The following is a 20,393-nucleotide window of genomic DNA, read 5'->3' on the forward strand; positions in this document are numbered from 1 at the left end:
CACATGGAGTAGTTGAGGTGAATATCATAGATACATGTAATGGGAAGCTAGATAAAGGCATAAGGGAGAAAGGAGTAGAAGGTTATGCTGATAGGGTGAGATGAAGTAGGGTGGGAGGAGGCTCGTGTGGAGCATAAACACCGGCATGGACCTGTTGGGCCGAATGGCCTGTTTCTGTGCTGTAAATTCCATGTGATTCTATGAATTGCTTTGGCCGCTATTGGATAGACTTCCCTTTTTTGGCGCCCGGGCATGAGAGCTTGGCGGGGTTGAAGCCTTTGTCGGGATGTTGCGAGCTGCTTGGCTTCTGCTTCACTAAGCACTTACAACCCAACACTGAACAGTAAAATCTACCTGACATCATAAATGCTTAAAAAAGAACGTGTTCCAGATTTGACTACACAAAGCGACCAGAAATATGTCTTCACCAAGTTAACTGCCAACAGCAACTCCCTCCAATGGCTTGCCAAAAATATGCGGTGTAGAGTCTTACAGACCATCAACGTCCTGCGTTCAAGCTTCCCCCAGTCTGTGCTAAGTTGGCTCATAGGAACATAGCGGGTTATTTTAACCTAACACCAGGCGGGAAACCCACGGGGTCAGGTAGAACGGCAGTTTTACTCCCTCAGTACTGGGACTGTCAGCCTAGATTTTGTGCTCAAGACTCTGGAGTGAGGAACTTGAACCCACGACCTTTGGACTCAGAGGCGAGAGCGCTGCCCACTGAGCCACGATTACCACCTCACCCCCACGGGTGGGTTTGTGTGAACTAGGCTATTCTGACATCTACTGTCGAGACAAACAAACCGTGGGTAGGAGCCCGTCACCGCAGCCCGGGACATAGAGGGGGAGAAATCGGATTGAGTTGTGCCTGTTTCTCTCCAGGTTCAAAATGGGAACAACATGTACCAGTTTCAGGGTGTGAGGCCCTTGGCCCGATCTATTCCGTTGTCATGGCTGCCACCATATAGATCCTTGCTGTTTTTAGGCATCCCTGGCTGCCGCCTGAATGCAGTGTCGGCCCAATTTAAATATGCAAAGAAAGCCCTCTCGCCTGTTTCAGGACCCCTTCCCCAACATTTGTCAAAAACGAGGTGGAGTATGTGCGGTCACGGTGTTCTACAGAGGTCTAACCTTAAAGCGACCGCTGGAGGCCAGGATAACAGGCAAGTAAATTTATTTAAACTTACCCTTGTGTGGAGCCGGGGAGGGGGAGCACCACTGTTGACCTCCCCCCCCCCAACCCCACTCTGGCTCCATAGCACTACTGCGGGAAGCTGCCGGTCAGCGATCGCCGCTCCCCCTACCCCGCCCCCCCCCCCCGCCCCCGCCCCCCCGCCCCCCCCCCCTACCCCGCCCCCCCCCCCCCCCCCCAGGAGTTATCTGGTGGCTGCCAGCGAGGCATGAGGCCCACAGTGGCCTAGGTGAGCAGCCTCTGGAGATGGGACAGGCCCTGATTATTGAGACGAGCCCCGAGGAACAATCGCGGGAGGTCGGCCCAAGGGTCAAGATAGGTAGAGCAGCAGAGGGGTTTAGGCAGGGAGCCCGTTTAGCGCCTGTAGTTGGACGCTGACCAATTTCGACCCTACGGGGGCGACTCTTGTTAATACCAGGAAGCACCACTAATGGATAGTAAGTGAGTCAAGTGCTTTCAAACGAAAATTCTCTTGATGAGAAAAGCTTCGAATGGGTTTCCATTTACCAAGTTGGGCAGCGCTCGAGTATCGGGCCCTGAGCACCAGTTAGTCTCCATCAAAAGCAAGTTTCGAACGGACCAAAATTATTATTAACAAAGGCTCATAAAACTGCTCTGCGCGCTATTTAACAAAGCTATATTAAAAAGGGAGAAATTCCATACAAACATGCCAACATGTTCATTACCAATATCACAAGCCCAATCTTAACCCCAAGGGCACAATCTGAGTGCAGCCCTTTATTGCTTCATAAATGCAACATTTTAACTAGTGATTAATATGAAGGATTTTCCCTTGTCAATGAGTATCCCTGAACTCTAGTGGAAGAAACATGAAACGGAATGTTTTGGTTTCCATGGCAGCGAGCAGTTAGATATTGCGGCCTGGTGTCAAAGGCCTCAAATGGCTGCCCTCAGGAAATGGGGAACATCCACAACAAAAACGTTCATTTCCTGTGCAGATGAAATGATAAGGATCTGAGAGTCCTGGGAGCTGAATACTGGAGCACTGTTCTGTTTCTGCTGGAAGTCTGGGTTTTCTCGCTAAATCAACAGAATGACTTGTTCTTGACAGTGACTTGCTGCTCACCCAGCTCCCCCCCCACCTAACTTGACTGAAGATCACTGAGATTCGTCAGATCTATGGGTGCTGGGTGTGCGGGCAATTGGTGCTGAACCCAGCAAAAGGAGTCCTTCCAATGTGAGGTGTAACTCAAACAGAGATCCAGCCAGTGCTCAAGGCATGAGGTTTAGTCAAAAAGTCCTGGGAACTCAAGGGCTGGTTTCAATCCTCAGAATCTTGCAGTTGTCACAAACCCTTCATTTATTTTATTTGATGCAAAATACACCAGTGAATCTTTTTAATTCATTCTTGGGCATCCCATATGAGCATCACTGGCAAGGCCAGCATTTATTGGCCATCCCTAGCTGCCCTTGAGAAGGTGGTGGTGAGACGCCTTCTCCTTGAGCCGCTGCAGTCCGTGTGGTGAAGGTTCTCCCACAGTGCTGTTAGGGAGGGAGTTCCAGGATTTTGACCCAGCAACGATGAAGGAACGGCCGATATGTGCCCAAGTCGGGATGGTGTGTGACTTGGAGGGGGATCTTGCAGGTGACGCTGATTCCATCATCTGCTGCCCTTGTCCTTCCAGTTGGCGGAGATAGTGGGTTTGGGAGGAATTAATTAATGAGAGCAGTGTATGTGAATGCAGACTGAGTATAATGTGGGGAAATGTGAAATTATCCACTTTGGTAAGGAGAATAGAAAAGCAGAATATTTTTTGAAAGATGAGAGACTAAGAAATGTTGGTAGTCAGAGGGATTTGGTTGTCCTTGTAGACAAATCACAGAAAGTTAACATGTAGGTACAGCAAGCAATTAGGAAAGCAAATGGTATGTTAACTTTTATTGCAAGGGTGTTGGAGTATTAGAGTAAGGAGGTCTTGCTGCAATTGTATAGGGCTCTGGTGAGACCATACCTGGCGTAGTGTGTACAGTTTTGGTCTCCTAGGACCATAGAACCATAGAAAACATACAGCACAGAAGGGGGCCATTTGGCCCATCGTGTCTGCACCGGCTCAAAGAACAACCAGGTGCCCATTCTAATCCCACCTTCCAGCACCCGGTCCGTAGCCCTGCAGCTTACAGCACTTTAGGTGCAGGTCCAGGTACTTTTTAAAAGAGTTGAGGGTCCCTGCCTCTACCACCAATTCGGGCAGCAAATTCCATACACTCACCACCCTCTGGGTAAAAAAGTTTTTCCTCATGTCCCCTCTAATCCTTCCGCCAATCAGCTTAAATCTATGTCCTCTAGTTCTTGAACTCTCCACTAGGGAAACAGGTACTTCCTGTCTACTCTATCTAGGCCCCTCATAATTTTGTACACCTCGATCAAGTCACCCCTCAGCCTCCTCTGCTCCAAGGAAAACAACCCCAGCCTATCCAATCTCTCCTCGTGGCTGCAATTTTCAAGCCCTGGCAACATTCTTGTTAATCTTCTCTGCACTCTCTCCAGAGCAATTACATCCTTCCTGTAATGTGGTGACCAGAACTGCGCACAATACTCCAGCTGTGGCCTTACCAGCGTTTTATACGGTTCCATCATTTCATCCCTGCTTTTGTATTCTATACCTCGGCTAATAACGGAGAGCATTCCATGTGCCTTCTTCACAACCTTATCTACCTGTACTGCCACCTTCAGGGACCTGTGCACATGGACTCCAAGGTCTCTCACTTCCTCGACCCCTCTCAATATATTCCCGTTTACTGCGTATTCCATTTTACTGTTTGCCCTCCCTAAGTGCATTACCTCACACTTCTCCAGGTTGAACTCCATTTGCCACTTTTCCGCCCACTCCACCAACCCATTGATATCTTCTTGGAGTCTACAGCCATCCTCTTCACTATCAACTGCACGGCCAATTTTTGTGTCGTCTGCAAATATGCCAATCATGCCCCCTACGTTCAAGTCCAAATCATTAATATATACCACAAACAGCAAGGGACCCAACACTGAGCCCTGTGGCACACCACTGGAAACGGATTTCCATTCGCAAAGATATCCATTGACTTTTACCCTTTGTTTCCTGTTACTGAGCCAATTTTGGATACAATTCGCCACATTTCCCTGTATCCCATGGTCTTTTACCTTTCTGACCAGTCTGCTATGTGGGACCCCTGTCAAATACCTTACTAAAATCCACGTAACCTGAGGTAGGAAATACTTGCCATAGAGGGGGTGCAATGAAGGTTCACTAGATTGATTCCTGGGATGAGAGGGTTGTCCTATGAGGAGAGTTGAGTAGAATGTCTATAACGAGGGGACATAGATTTAAGGTGAGAGGGGAGAGATACAAAAGGGTCCAGAGGGGCAATTTTTTCACTCGAAGGGTGGTGAGTGTCTGGAACGAGCTGCCAGAGGCAGTAGTAGAGGCGGGTACAATTTTGTCTTTTAAAAAGCATTTGGACAGTTACATGGGTAAGATGGGTATAGAGGGATATGGGCCAAGTGCAGGCAATTGTGACTAGCTTAGTGGTATAAACTGGGCGACATGGACATGTTGGTCCGAAGGGCCTGTTTCCATGTTGTAAACTTCTATGATTCTATGATTCTATAATGGGCCTATATTCTCTGGAGTTTAGAAGGATGTGAGGTGATCTCATTGAAACGTATAAAATTCTTAGAGGGCTTGACAGGGTAGATGCTGAGAGGCTGTTTCCCCTGGTGGGAGAGTCTAGAACTAAAGGTCATAGTCTCAGGATAAGAGTCAGTCGTTTAGGACTGAGACGAGAGAAAATTTCTTCACTCAGAGGGTTGTGACTCTTTGGAATTCTCTACCTCAGAGGGCTGTGGATGGTCAGTCACTCTGTATATTCAAGACTGAGATCGACGGATATTTGGACACTAAGGAAATCAAGGGATATGGGGATAGGGCGGGAAAGTGGAGTTGAGGTAGAAGATCAGCCATGATCATATTGAATGGCAGAGCAGGCTTGAGGGGCCGTTTGGCCTACTCCTGCTCCTATTTCTTCTGTTCTTAAAAAGTTGCGGGTGATTCTTCAGAAATGAGGACGTCATCCTGTGAATGAGGTAGGATCAGCATCTGAACTGTTGCAGTACTCAGTCACTCAATCCTTACACGCCAAATTTGTTTCTCTTCTGAACAGGGATCCCATGACTCTGAAGTGTCCGCTCTTCCCAGTGTATGTAGGTCTAGCTTCATTTCGAACTATAATCCACTCCAGGTTTTTGGGTGTCCAAAGCTTTTGGTCCATAATGCAAATACTGTTGTGACATTCTCAGTGCAGCCCACACACTGCTGAACCTGGTAACAGCTGATTCGATTACCCTGAGCCTGAGACATGACACTGTTTATTCTGTAAGAATAACTAGGTGACTGATGTTTGATTTCAGACCTGCAGGCACCCTCATTTTTACAACAGCTTATTATGCAGCCCCCAAACTATGGAACGGAGCAAGACAAGGGGATTTGTTGCTCCTAATGCAACATTTTTGATGGGTTTTAATTTATTCTGACTGCACTCAGAGAGGAGCCCAGACATTATAAATTGTGCTTGGGTTCAGCACCAGAATTCTCAGTGGTGCAACAGCATGTCCCCTCATCATCAGCCAACCCCCCAAACCTGTTCTTACCTTCTGCGATTCCTACTGCACCAACAATAACATGTATTTATAAAGCTCCTTTAATGTAGTAAAACATCTCAAGGCGCTTCACAGGAGCGATTATCAAACACAAGTTGACACCGAGCCACATAAGGAGACGTTAGGACAGGTGACCAAATGCTTAAGCAGCATCTTAAAGGAGGAGAGAGAGGTGGAGAGGCAAAGAATTTTGGCGAGGTAATTCCAGAGCTTAGGATCTAGACAGCTGAAGGCACGGCCGCCAGTGGAGGGATGAAGGAAATCGGGGACGCGCAAGAGGCCAGAATTGGAAGAGCGCAGAGATCTCGGAAGGTTGCAGGGCTGGGGGAGGTTACAGAGATAGGGAGGGGCGAGGCCATGGAGGGATTTGAACATGAGGATGAGAATTTTAAAATCGAGGCATTGCAGGAGAAGGGGCCAATGTAGATCAGCGAGCAAAGGGGTGATGGGTGAAAGGATTTGGTGCGAGTTAGGATACGGGCAGAAGAGTTTTGGATGAGCTCAACTTTATGGAGTTGGAAGATGAGAGTCTGGCCAGGAAAGCATTGGAATAGCTCATGCTTCTCTCCCCAAGTGAAAATGTGTAAAATAAAGCACGCGCAAAGTGAATAAAGTACGCACATGGTAATGTACGTGTGTGAGCGCGTCTGGATGTAATAAAAATAAATATTTTTAAAAAGCAGCGAAGAGTTTGCAATGGAGCAGATATCACACCTACTGAAGAGCAAGCTTGCCGAGCCCACAGTCAGATTTCAGTCCAATGCTTGTTACATTCGCTCGATGCGAAAAGTCAGCTTCGTCTGAATCAAAACTTGACCTTATGCTGCAATATATGTGACACCATTGGGATATGTGCCTGAAATGGTCAGGTCTGTTCTTCAGACATCTCCAAATTTGCAGCAAAAACATCACTGAAAGATCATACAATCTGGCTACTGGGTTCCCACATATTCCTCAAAATGCTTTCTGAATTCTTTTTCATTCGCCATTTTTTCCCCATTAACTGAAATTTCTAGTGTCCAAAATAAGGTTTTATAAAAAATGTTTATATTCGCAATATCATGAATAAATTTACCCACTGAATTGCCTTTTGCGTCTTTTAGGGCCGAATGGCCTTCTCCTGTGCTATATCTGCTATGATTAATGCCTTCATTAAAGCTTGTAATTCAAGGCCTCGGCCTCTCAAAAGCCTGGGCTTAGACTTGATATTTTTGCTCCGAGCTGTGACTCTTTGGGCTGAATTTGGTTTGTGCAGTCTGAGTATGTGTAGTGTATCTCATTTCCCAGGATTCAATCAGCTGTACTAATGGGATATTCCAGCAGTTTTACACTCAAAAGTTTTTCAAGATTACTTGGAGAAAAGCTTGTGGTCAAATTTCAATATCTTTATATTCAGGTTAAATTTATATAATTTTTTTTGAAAACAGAGAGTGTGAAAAAGAACTTACTGATCACACATCTGCTCTGGCTTTTAATTTGTGTTCTATATATATTTCTTCTGAAAGTGCATTAAGCTGAGAGAGAAAAAAAATGTTTTCCTAATTGTAACTGAGTTCATTTTTCAAACAATAGCTGAATTTTGAAGCATAACAGCCTGTAATTATATCACCTATTTTATTGACAGAGGTTGTAAACATTTTAATTACTATCAAGATGTTCGACACTGAGAGAGAGAGAGACCCAAAAATACAAACACTCTTTCCTTATTTAAGTTGTTTTTGCATGTTTGCTTTTGATTTAAAACAAAATCCAGAAGGAATGTACTCACGGTGACTCTGCTCCAAACACCATCACTACCTTCTCTCCGGCGTGGTTACTAAGCATGGTGAGCCTGAAGAGGTGGTTGATGGAGCTCTGCCGGGAGTACAACATGCCAGAAGCCGTCTTCATCGGTGAAAGGTTCAGCTCCTCGGCCTCACAGCGCTCCACCTGTAACTGAGCCCTCATGGCGTAATCTGTCACACTGTAACTGTCCTCACTGGAACAAAATAACGACAAAAAAAAATTATTAGAGTCACAAAGCAGCAACAAAAAAATAAAACACAATTTATTCCCCCCCCCCTCCCCCTCATCTCCTGAAGGATCTGACTGCCACTGAGGTAAGAATTCTTGGCGGCTAGTAGCTCTCTGGTACAACGTCCTGTTAGTTTCCAGCTTGGCTCATTTGGTAAGAGTCTCGCCTCTGAGTCAAAAGATTCACAGCTCATTTCGTGATGAAGTTCAAATAAAACCTGGTCGTTTGTGGGATGCCAACAGGCAAAAATTGACCATGAAAGCTGACAGACTGTTGCAAAATGCCAAATGGATCATTAATGCCCACCCCATCCCACCCTGCAAGAGACTCCAGCCCCTACGTGCTTGACTCTTAACTCCCTTGGAAGTCATGATGTGGAGATGCCGGTGATGGACTGGGGTTGACAATTGTAAACAATTTTACAACACCAAGTTATAGTCCAGCAATTTTATTTTAAATTCACAAGCTTTCGGAGATTTTCTCCTTCCTCAGGCAAATGTTTCAAGATCTCCTTGAAGCCTACGCATTTATACATATTGAACAATAATACATGGTGTTTACAGACTGCCCCTGCAACTGCCCGTTGCCAAGGCAATCACCGTGTTCAGACAGAGAGGTGTTACCTGCAGAACCTCCGAATACACATTCAATAAAAAAACAAACAGGGAAAAAAAACAGAGAAAAAAAAACACAGAGAGAGGCAGAAACATCCGGAAGGCAGAGAGAGCCAGCAAATGACCCATTATATTAAAAACAGATAACATTTGTTCGCTGGTGGGGTAACGTGTAGCGTGACATGAACCCAAGATCCCGGTTGAGGCCGTCCTCATGGGTGCGGAACTTGGCTATCAATTTCTGCTCGACGATTTTGCGTTGTCGTGTGTCTCGAAGGCCGCCTTGGGCCGAAGGTCGGTGGATGAATGTCCATGACTGCTGAAGTGTTCCCCGACTGGGAGGGAACCCTCCTGTTTGGCGATTGTTGCGCGGTGTCCGTTCATCCGTTGTCGCAGCGTCTGCATGGTCTCGCCAATGTACCATGCTCTGGGGCATCCTTTCCTGCAACGTATGAGGTAGACAACGTTGGCTGAGTCACAGGAGTATGAACCATGCACCTGGTGGGTGGTGTCATCTCGTGTGATGGTGGTATCTGTGTCGATGATCTGGCATGTCTTGCAGAGGTTACCGTGGCAGGGTTGTGTGGCGTCGTGGACGCTGTTCTCTTGAAAGCTAGGTAGTTTGCTGCGAACGATGGTCTGTTTGAGGTTGGGTGGCTGTTTAAAGGCGAGTAGTGGAGGTGTGGGGATGGCCATAGCGAGGTGTTTGTCCTCATTGATGACATGTTGAAGGCTGCGGAGAACATGGCGTAGTTTCTCCGCTCCGGGGAAGTACTGGACGACAAAGGGTACTCTGTTGGTTGCGTCCCGTGTTAGTCCCTTGGAAGTGGCTGAGCAGTTGTGAAAATAACTGCTTTGACCCTTGCCAGTGTCGCCCACATCCCAAGAAGATATAAACAGCAACCATTGACCACGACAGGGTAATAATAAAATATTCTGGAATGTGTGGCCGGCTGGAGAGGTGGGTGCTGACTCTCTGCGTGTCTTCAACAGGGAGCTGGAACAGTTCCTGACTGGGGCAGAGATCATATCGTATAGAAGGTAAGTGTCTTTATAGACAATACTTGGTCCATGTGATCTCCTGCACTGGTTTCGATTGCTTGAGGGGGTCAGAGAAGAATTTTCCAGGGTATTTTTGTTTGTTTAAACTTTACTGGTTGATCTCATAAATTATGCCAAAAAGCACTACCTTCACACATCATGGTAATATCTCTCTCCCCTCCTTAGGGGTACGGTAGCCTAGTGGTTATGGTATTGGACTAGGGTTGCCAACTCCGGATGGACATGTTCCCTGAGGTTTTATCACATGATCTCCCACCTCCATCCGCCTCGCCCCCACGCTCCCGCCATTGGTCGCCCGACACGTCCATCCTCAAGGCAATATTTTTATAGTTAATGAACGGAAGTGCTCAAAGAAATGAACAAAACACTCCATTTTTTTTAATGCCCCTATAATTTTCTCCCGGGTTGCTTTAACTCCTGGAGACTCCAGGACAATGCTGGAAGGTTGGCAACCCTATACCAGGACTAGCAATCTAGTTGCGAGTTCAAATCCCGCCTTGGCAAGTTGGGAAACTGAATTCAGTAAATCTGGCAATTTGTGGGCTGACACCAATTAAAATGACCAGTTGAAAAGCTGTCGGATTGTTGCAAAAACCCAACTGGTTCACTAATATCCTTTGGGAAAGGAAAACCTGCCTCCTCTACCTGGTTTGGACCTTCAAGTGACTCCAGTCCCACTCTACATGATTGACTCTTGATGCCCCCAGGGCAACTAGGGATGGGCAATAAATGCAGCCTTGCCAGCGTCGCCCACATCCTGAGAACAAATTTGAAAAAAAAAACCTCCTCAAAACTTTCAAATTTGCAGAGGGCTTAAGTCGTGTGACAGTGGGGTGGTCGGCGATTATACACCTCGCCTGATTATAAGAGAGAGAAAGAAAGAAAGAAATAGATTTACAAGAATGTTGCCAGGGCTTGAAAATTGCAGCTACGAGGAGAGATTGGATAGGCTGGGGTTGTTTTCCTTGGAGCAGTGGAGGCTGAGGGGAGACTTGATTGAGGTGTACAAAATTATGAGGGGCCAAGATAGAGTAGACAGGAAGTACCTGTTTCCCCTTGTGGAGAGTTCAAGAACTAGAGGACATAGATTTAAGCTGATTGGCGGAAGGATTAGAGGGGACATGAGGAAAAACTTTTTTACCCAGAGGGTGGTGGGTGTATGGAATTTGCTGCCCGAATTGGTGGTAGAGGCAGGGACCCTCAACTCTTTTAAAAAGTACCTGGACCTGCACCTAAAGTGCTGTAAGCTGCAGGGCTACGGACCGGGTGCTGGAAGGTGGGATTAGAATGGGCACCTGGTTGTTCTTCGAGCCGACGTGGACACGATGGGCTGAATGGCCCCCTTCTGTGCTGTATTTTTTCTATGGTTCTAAGTTACATTTCTATAGCCCCTATCATGACCTCAGAACCTCCCAAAGCGCTTTACAGGCAAGAAAGTGCTTTTGAAGTGTAGTCACTGTTGTAATGTTGGAAACCCATTGACTCCAAACTTTGTTGGCCCAGTTTACAACCCGCTGAAGTTGAAAATTCTGTCCTATGTCTTTGACCTCCGCTGCTCGATGTCTGGTTGTTGCTTAATTGGCGGCCGTGCCTTCAGCTGCCTAGGCCATAAAGCTCTGGAATTCCCTCCCTAAACTCCTCTACCTCTCTCTCCTCCTTTAAAACGCTCCTTAAAACCTACCTCTTTGACCAAGCTTTTGGTCACCTGTCCTAATATCTCCTTATGTGGCTCGGTGTCAAATTTTGTTTGATAATCACTCCTGTGAAGTGCCTCAGGACGTTTTACTACGTTAAAGACGCTATATCAATGCAAGTTGTTGTTGCTCCTGTTAAGTGCTTTGGGATGCTTTTTGACATTAAAGATGCTATATAAAGGAAAGCAGTTCTCGTAGGCAAAACACTGATTATCACTGACCATAACAGAAGAACGTCTGCCAAATATTTTTTCACGAAGACTGGGCCACTTCGAGAAAATAAAGTCACCGAATACAAGCCAAACACAGGAGGCCTTAATTTCTACTGTTAACGCATCGGTTAACTGTTTCATGCAAAACTTCTCGAATACGGCCAATCGTTAACTCGTGGGTTAAAGATCATTTAAAGCAACGCACTGGTTAATGAGCGGAAACATTAACCAGTGCATTACCAGAACACACCCGACCGCCCACGGTGCAATAAGATAATTCCTCCTGAGCGATCTTCCATGTTCACCTGCAAGACTGATATGTAAATAGATGTTGGCAATAGATGATGTAAATTGGCATCCTGCTTCATACTTAGGACAAAGTCAATGGAAAACCATCAATAATGAGCTGTTAGGTAAATTTTACAAATTCTGGCACAGAACGTCATGCAACAAGAGCACATATCAGGTATCCAGGCTTGGAGATCAGAGTGGCCATTTTGTGGCCCACACGATTTCCCCTCCATTTGAAGTATGCTCCCATCACACAGAGACCGGTATGAGGAAACCTATTTCATAAAATATCCCCCTAGACCTTTTCTTGTATTTAGACGAAGGGTCTGTGCCTGAAACATTAGCCAGTCCTTCTGTCTGATCACGCACCTGTGAAGTGCCTTGGGACATTTTACGGTGTCAGCCGTGTCTCAGTGGGTAGCACTCTCGCCTCTGAGTCAGTAGGTTGTGGGTTTAAGTCCCACTTAAGCACAAAATCTAGGCTGGCACTCCAGTGCAGTACAGAGGGACCGCTGCACTGTTGGAGGTGCCGTCTTTCGAATGAGAACTTAAACTGAGGCCCCGTCTGCTCTCTGAGGTGGACGTAAATGATCCCGCGGCAATATCTGAACTAGTGCAGGGGAGTTCTCCCCAGTGTCCTGGCCAATGTTTATCCCTCAACCAACATCACTAAAACAGAGTATCTGGTCATTATCCCATTACTGTTTATGGGATCTTGCTGTGCACAAATTGGCTGCTGAGTTTCCTACATTATAACAGCGACTACACTTCAAAAGTACTTAATTGGCTGTAAAGCGTTTTGGGACGTCCTGAGGACGTGAAAGGCGCTATGTAAATGCAAGTTCTTTCTTTTTGAATGGGTCTTTACGTTACACAGCGGCACCCAGAGATCGAGATGTACAAAAGAGGGAGATTGGAGCGTGAAGGTCACTCTCCCAGCAGGGAGAGTCGAGTGTAAGAGCACCTTAAAAGGATGCAGCAAACCTGGGACTGATCACAGGGCTGCAGAGATAATTCAGCAATCTTCCCCCCCACTCACCCTCGGTAGCACTTTTTCAATCCAACAAATTCTGGTCTGGATTTGGGCCCAGGTTCCAGAGGGGAAATGATTGTTCCACCCACCCCATTCCCCCCCCCTTCCCAACCCAGGCACTGAGGCACACCAATTCCCCAAAACAAGACACCACCGTTAATGAAATGAACTTTCATTCAGCTGCTCCCACATGTAAAGACAATGCTTCAGCAGCTCCATCGTGAGCCAAGCTCCCCAGAGTTAAAGGAGCTGCAATTCCTCAGTCAAAGACAAACATTGCCACAGAGATAACAAGGCCTCCTCAACGTCATTAATTCTAACTTCTGCCGTTCATCTCGGGCCACTCGGTGGAACTTCCCCGAGATAAAGAGAACTCCGAGACTTCGCTGCTCACAGACTCACCGCCCGCCCGACCACTGCAAGCTGCTTTCAATCAACGCGGGTCTGTTTACACTCTCAAACCCCTTAAGTCATTCTTAATTGGTCGGGGAGGCTGCACAAACAGAGCTGGAGCGCCCAATTACAGGCGTCCGAGCGCTTTGCAAGAGACTGGGCTTAAAGCCGCAGGCCTCCAGGACTGAAACTACATAGAATTGCATAGAATGTACAGCACAGAAACAGGCCATTCGGCCCAAATGGTTTACGCTCCCACACGAGCCTCCTCCAACCCCTACTTCATCTAACCCTATCAGCATACTCTTCTAATTTGCCATCTCCATGGATTCACTCAGGACATTCAGCCCCCAATCCCAGAATTCACGAGGCCCCTTTTAAAGGGACAGAGCCTCTCAAGAGTCCTATGCAGTGTAATCCTTAATTTCAGAAGCCTTTTGCACTGTGTTAAATTTATTGTCTTTTAAAAAAAATTTCATACCTATAACGTGCACATTTCATTATAAATTTCTATGTCAGTATTTATGATGGAAACTGCCTGTGTGAACTTGTCAAGAGTGTAATTTTGGGAGTAATAAGGACAGTTTGAATTTGAAGCTAAAAATAGGGTATTCTGGGTTTATGTGGGGGATGCATAAGTGAACTCTTTGTGCATTGGCCTCAGGGGCTGCCTGATAGACCCCGGGGTCGTGAACTTTGGTCTCGGGGTTGCTTGATGGGCCCCGGGGTCGTGAACTTTGGTCTCGGGGCTGCCTGATAGGCCCCGAGGTTGTGGACGTTGACCTCGGGGGTTGCCTGACGGGCCCTGGTCGTGAATTTTAGCCTCAGGGTCTGCCCGTTAGGCCCCCCGCTGGGGTCAGAGGCCGGCAGAGGAAAGGGCTGGGGTCAAAAGTGAAGAGGGGGTCTGCGCAAAAGCCCCCAGATACAGATTTGCAGGAGACGACCATTTCATTTTTTAAATGGGTGGCTCTCCAGCTGCCTCCTCACCCCCTGCGATAGGCTCCCCAAAGCCAGAGCCAGACTGGTTAAAGGCCAGGGAGACTGTCTCCTACATGTCAATGACCCTTGACCCGGACACACGGTCAGGGTCAAGGGGTCATCTTAGAAGCAGGGAGAAATGTCTCCCCCACTGGGAAATGTGCCCCAATCAAGGTGGAGGGCTGGAGAGCCTAGGAATGATTTTTCTACCTGCTCCACTGAACGCAAACACAATCTTTTTGCTTTCAGTTCATATTTAGGGATGAAGGACTTCAGTTATGTGGAGAGTCTAGAGAAGCTGGGATTGTTCTCCTTAGAGCAGAGAAGGTTAAGGGGAGATTTAATAGAGGTGATCAAAATTATGAAGGGTTTTAATAGAGTAAAAAGGGAGAAACTGTTTCCACTGGCAGGAGGGTCAGTAACCAGGGGAGGGGAGATGAGGAGCAATTTACACCATCTACAAGGCACAAGGCACAAGTCAGGAGTGTGATGGAATACTCTCCACTTGTCTGGATGAGTACAGCTCCAACAACACTCAAGAAGCTCGACACCATCCAGGACAAAGCAGCCCGCTTGATTGGCACCCCATCCATCACCCTAAACATTCACTCCCTTCACTACCAGCGCACCGTGGCTGCAGTGTGTACCATCCACAGGATGCACTGCAGCAACTCACCAAGGCTTCTTCGACAGCACCTCCCAAACCCGCGACCTCTACCACCTAGAAGGACAAGAGCAGCAGGCACATGGGAACAATACCACCCGCACGTTCCCCTCCAAGTCACACACCATCCCGACTTGGAAATATATCGCCGTTCCCTCATTGTCGCTGGGTCAAAATCCTGGAACTCCCTTCCTAACAGCACTGTGGGAGAACTTTCATCACACGGACTGCAGTGGTTCAAGAAGGCGGCTCACCACCACCTTCTCAAGGGCAATTAGGGATGGGCAATAAATGCTGGCCTTGCCAGCGACGCCCACATCCCATGAACGAAAAAAAATACATTTTTTTACACAGCGAGTTGTTATGATCTGGAATGCGCTGCCTGAAAGGGTGGTGGAAGCAGATTCAATAGTAACTTGCAAGAGGGAATGGGATAAATACTTGAAAAGGAAAAATTTGCAGGGTTATGGGGACTAGCAGGGGAGTGGGACTAATTCGATCGCTCTTTCAAAGAGCCGCCACAGGCACGATGGGCCGAATGGCCTCCTTCTGTGCTGTAACGTTCCATGTCACTCTATGTAATCTACGTCAGCAGCCAGCTCCTCCCCTGATCACTGTCACTTGCCATGGCTGTGTGAATGGCTGGAATCCCAATGAACCTGTTTCAAATTAATCCTTTCAATTGTGTCGAAGCTATATATAGTTTCTGAAGAGAATGTCTCTCGGATATTTACCTCAATTTCAGTCTCTCTACATTCTCTTTTTGTTTTTTTGTGCGTGTGCAACGAACAAAATTTTCCGTCAGCGTGACATCTGTTGTGGGGGGGGGGGGACGACACGTGTGACGTGTGACAGCCGTATGATTACAACAGATTTGACAGCATGCTTCCGATATTTAACCAAACTGGCTGCGCTCCCGTGGCATTGCTCGTGGATAGTGTGGGCCTCTGGAGCAGGATGTGCGACTTTTAGCTGCTAAGATCTGTGCTTAATCTGACCTGTCCCTTTAAGGTCACTGGTCAAGTACTCCCTTTTGGAAGGGGGGAGTAATCAATTAGTGGATAACTGTTGAGGGAAATTTTTTTTAGTAAATCCGCAGCTCCTGGAATTGGAATGACAGGGAATCTCAGCCTTCCTTCCTTTCTTTTATGCGCTTTTGACAGTTTTAAGTGTCAGCCTTGGCTCAGTGGGTAGCATTTTTGCCTCTGAGTCAATAGATTGTGGGTTCAAGTCCCACTCTGGGGACCTGAGCACATAATCCAGACTGACACTCCCAGTGCAGTACTGAGGGAATGCTGCACTGTCAGAGGCGTTGTCTTTCGGATGAGATATTAAACTGATGCCCAGTCTGTTCTCTCAGGTGGATGTAAAAGATTGCACTCCCCTCCCTTAAACCCCCTGGACACAATCACCCAGACACACATCAAACTCCCACTGTCTCTGCAGAGGCGCCATACGTTGTAGTTCCAATGCACATTACCACCTCCTGAGTGAAACCCCTTTAATTCCCACCTGTTCTAGCCATGTATACATATAGAATATAAAAATATACATGAAGGTGTGACCTATAGACCAGGCTTTATGGTACTTGCATTGTTCCAGATACCAAAGCAAACTTTTCCAACATTTTATTGGCTTATAAAGTGTAGCTGGAAATCATTAAGTGTTATTTTAATACAGCTTACAAGATTGTTCAACACTCTGGCTCTGAGGTTGTTTAGTGTACAGTTCATTCTGCGATTTAAAATAACAGACTTGCCTCTTTTTTTGTTCTTCAATGAAACTCTTGACATCTTTTTCCATTCATTTAAATTCTTCCTTGCTGCCTTGTTGACATTCCAGTGTCAGTCGTTAGATTTGCCTCAGGGATCAGTGAACACCTTCTCTGTCATTGCCTCTTTGCTCCATGTTAGCCCTTATTTTAACCATGGCCAGATTGGGCCAGTTCCGGGTTGGGCACCCGTTTTGCACCTTGTCCGATTTTACTCTCCGTTGACTTAATTGACCTGTGCTGGTCGGGCGTTTTAGGCTAAAATCGGGGCTATTCTCTTCTATCAATTCGTACTGCTTTACGACGCTCCTTAAAACCTACCTCTTTGACCAAGCTTTGGTCACCTGTCCTAATATCTCCTTATGTGGCTCGGTGTCAAATTTTGCACGATAACACTCCTGTGGAGCGCCTTGGGACATTTTACTACATTAAAAGTGCTATATAAATGCAAGTTGCCATTGTTATTTTACTGCAGTTACTGATCTAGGATCGGTAGTCAATGGGATACCTGCACCGAGCTCTGTTTTACCCCAGTGGCTAAATTTAAATACTAGGAGAGCGCGGACAAACATTCGCTCCGCGGCGACAATTGAAAAGATTCAGGATACTTTCAAAAATTTGCACTAGATTGGCGATATACTGCAGTTGCGGCTGTAATCCAAGATGACCCCTTGGAAAAGGCCTCACTCCAACTGGCTTTAGTGTAGAACCTGCCACCTGAGCGATATCACCACTTTTTACAGAACTGAGCATTGAAACTGCCCCAGCGCAAAGTACAGTAATAACAGCAACCCTTCATCTCACTGCCTTGTGGGTCGGAGAAACTTCTTTGCTCAGAGAGTGGTTAGAATGTGGAACTCGCTACCACAAGGAGTAGTTGAGGCGAATAGCATAGATGTATTTAAGGGGATGCTAGATAAACACGTGAGGGAGAAAGGAAGGGAAGGATATATTGAAAGGGTTAGATGAAGTAAGGTTGGAGGAGGCTCGTGTGGAGCATAGGCCTGTTGGGCCGAATGGCCTATTTCTGTGCTGTAAATTCTATGTAATTCTATATGGAATGAATGTTCTCCTCTCTGTGCTAATTTTGATGAGGTTAACAAATAAAGTTCATTATTTCTAAGATTTGAATGCAGTTTTGGTACAAGTACAGTGTTTCCTGTCCCTATGGTTTTTTTGAAAGTAGGGACTCAATATTGACTCAACATTGATTGGAGTTTGTGTTGCCGATCTCCCCCAGTCCGGCCTTTCTGTAAGGGTTGTCCTCCCTTCTAAATCTAAATGACTGACAAGCTGAGTTGCACAATTGGCACCAGCCTCGTCTCCAGATCCCACAAGCTCCCTCCGTTAGAGGCTAAAGAAAGGAAGACACGATATTTATATAGTGCCTTTCACATCCTCAGGACATTCCAAAGCACCTGACAGCCAATTAATTGCTTCTGAAATGCGGTCATTGCCATTACGTAGGAAAACACAGTAATTTGCGCACAGCAAGGTCCCACAAACAGCAATGTGATAAATGACCTGTTTCAGTGATCTTGTTTGAGGGATAAATATTGACCAGCACACCTCCTCTGCTCTTCTTCCAAATACGGTCATGGGATCTTTTACGTCCACCTGAGAGGACAGGCAGGGCCTCGGTTTAACGTCTCATCCGAAAGACGGCACCTCCGGCAGTGCAGCACTCCCTCAGTACTAGAATTTTGTGCTTAAGTCTGCTGGATTGGGACTTGAACCCACAACCTTTTCTGACCCAGTGACACGAGTGCTACCCACTGGGCCATGGCCAACACGTTTAGACAATGTTAGTTTGGCTTAATTGGTAGCACTCTCACCTTTGAGTCCGAAAATTGTGGGTTCAAACTTCACTTCAGGAATGTACAATCTAGACTGACCTTTCAGTGCGATACTGAGGGAATGCTGCTTTGTTCGAGGTGGGTCTTTCAGCAGAGACCTTAAACCAAGGCTCTGCCAGCCTTTTCAGGTGGACCTAAAGGATCACCATGGCACCATGTGAAGAGCAGGATGTTCTGGTATCCTGGTTAGCATTCCTCCCTCAACCAACACCACCGAAAAAAAAAAGACATCTGTTTTCTCAGCAAAGACTTATGGCTTCATTCTAAAATCAGGAACTCTTCCTGTTTGAAAGTCTCTCTCAAGTTTAATGACTTCACTGTGGGTTATGGTGCAGTGCCATGCTTCACAGAGGAGAGTTTGAGTCCAAGATGAGATTGGTTATATTTGCCCATAATTCTTAGCAGGAAGCCTGCTACCCTGGCAGGTCAGGTGGCCTTATTAAAGTACCTCAGACCATCGCAATCAGAAACAGATGAGAAACATTCAAAGTAATTAAACGGAAAGAAGGGCGAGTAACGCAATGAAAGGAATGACTTCACCACTGGGGCTTAGTTCCAGTTCGGGAAGAAGAGCAGGAGTGAGGAACGATTATGTAGCTGTAGAAGTTTAATCCCAAACTTTCTGAACTTCATTCGGAGACTGTGGTCACAAATATAAAAGATTGCTGGCTTGCTCCATCTGGAGTATTTCCCAATGGTAAATACTTCACAAATGTCCAGGGCCCCCATCACAGAAAGCACTGACTACATCTTTATTTAGTGTGAGGCTCAATAGGCTGTTTTGCACAGTGGAATGATGGCAATTTGGGCCCGTTATTTGCCACATGAGACATCACCTTCCCAGACTCCTGCCCTCAGGGACAGAGGGGGCTTTCTCATTCTCGCTTTCTATGTCCCTTCTCCATTCAGGTGATGATCAGTGCACTCCATGATTCCTGATCTCTACACAAGTGGACTGCAGCAACCCCTGAAGTTACGTCTGCCCATTCCATCACAGCACTGAGTCACGTTCCTCTTTTCCTTCCTCTTCATCCATTACCATCAACCTTTTTCAAACGGTAACAACTGCCCACTAATGGGTCTACAGTATGTCATCTTTCGCAACATACATCAGCCTCACTTTCTGGCTCTGTTCTTGTGCTGTTGAAGGGCCTTCTCACTAATTATTTTTCAAAGGAACAATCAGAGGAGAAATCTCTTGGGCCCAGCCTTATTCGTCGCTAGGTGGTTAGAGAATGGCATGGCAGAGGCCTTGACACAGGTTACCTGCCTACAAATAGAACAACCTCAGCTGTGGCTCAGTTGGTCGCACTCTCAGTTAGAAGGTTGTAGGTTCAAGTCCCATTCCAGAGACTTAAGCATTTAATCTAGGCTGACTCTTCTAGTGGAGCTAAGGTGGGTAAATGGAGTTGAGGTACAGATCAGCCATGATCTAAATGAATGGCAGGCTCAAAGGGCTGAATGGCCTACTTCCTAATATCCTGGACCTCCCCAACTAACACCATTGTGGGAGCACAAGGACCTCAGTGGTACAAGGAGCTGGTCCACCAACACCTTCTCAGGGCACCTAAGGATGGACAATAAATGCAGCCTTGCCAGTGTCACCAACATTTGTAAACAAAAGAAAATATCTGAGCAATCAGGGGTGGTGAGTCAATAGCCATTATAAAACCTGCTTCTTATAAACGCAAGTCTGCTATTGTGTCAGCATGCAGCAACGAGTGAAAATCAGGGCACGTACACCAGTTGGCTTTCTGAGTTGCTGTGGAACATCTGGTTCTGATATATGTTGGATGTTTACAGCATCCGCTTGAAAGCAGTCCAGAAAATGACAGTCAATAACAGCCTTCCACTCGATTAGTTTGGGCATTTAAAACTAACGTGACAAAGGCCCTTTTTAACCTCCCATTTCCATAGCAGCGTTTTCCCTTCTCTTTACAAGGCAAAGAGTTCCAGAAA

The 20,393-nt window shown here is 46.5% G+C and overlaps 1 protein-coding gene across 3 annotated transcripts in view; it reads right to left on the reverse strand.

The window, feature by feature from the left end:
- LOC137331265 (rho guanine nucleotide exchange factor 26-like) overlaps positions 1-20,393 on the reverse strand; it is a 139,157-nt gene that overhangs the window by 11,464 nt on the left and 107,300 nt on the right. For all 3 annotated transcript variants that reach the window (XM_067994924.1, XM_067994923.1, XM_067994926.1), the window contains exon 12: positions 7,621-7,830. In XM_067994924.1, the coding sequence (XP_067851025.1) occupies positions 7,621-7,830 (210 nt within the window). The remainder of the gene's footprint in view (positions 1-7,620; positions 7,831-20,393) is intronic.

The sequence above is a fragment of the Heptranchias perlo genome, chromosome 13, assembly GCF_035084215.1.
Source record: "Heptranchias perlo isolate sHepPer1 chromosome 13, sHepPer1.hap1, whole genome shotgun sequence".
Taxonomy (NCBI): Eukaryota; Metazoa; Chordata; class Chondrichthyes; order Hexanchiformes; family Hexanchidae; genus Heptranchias; species Heptranchias perlo.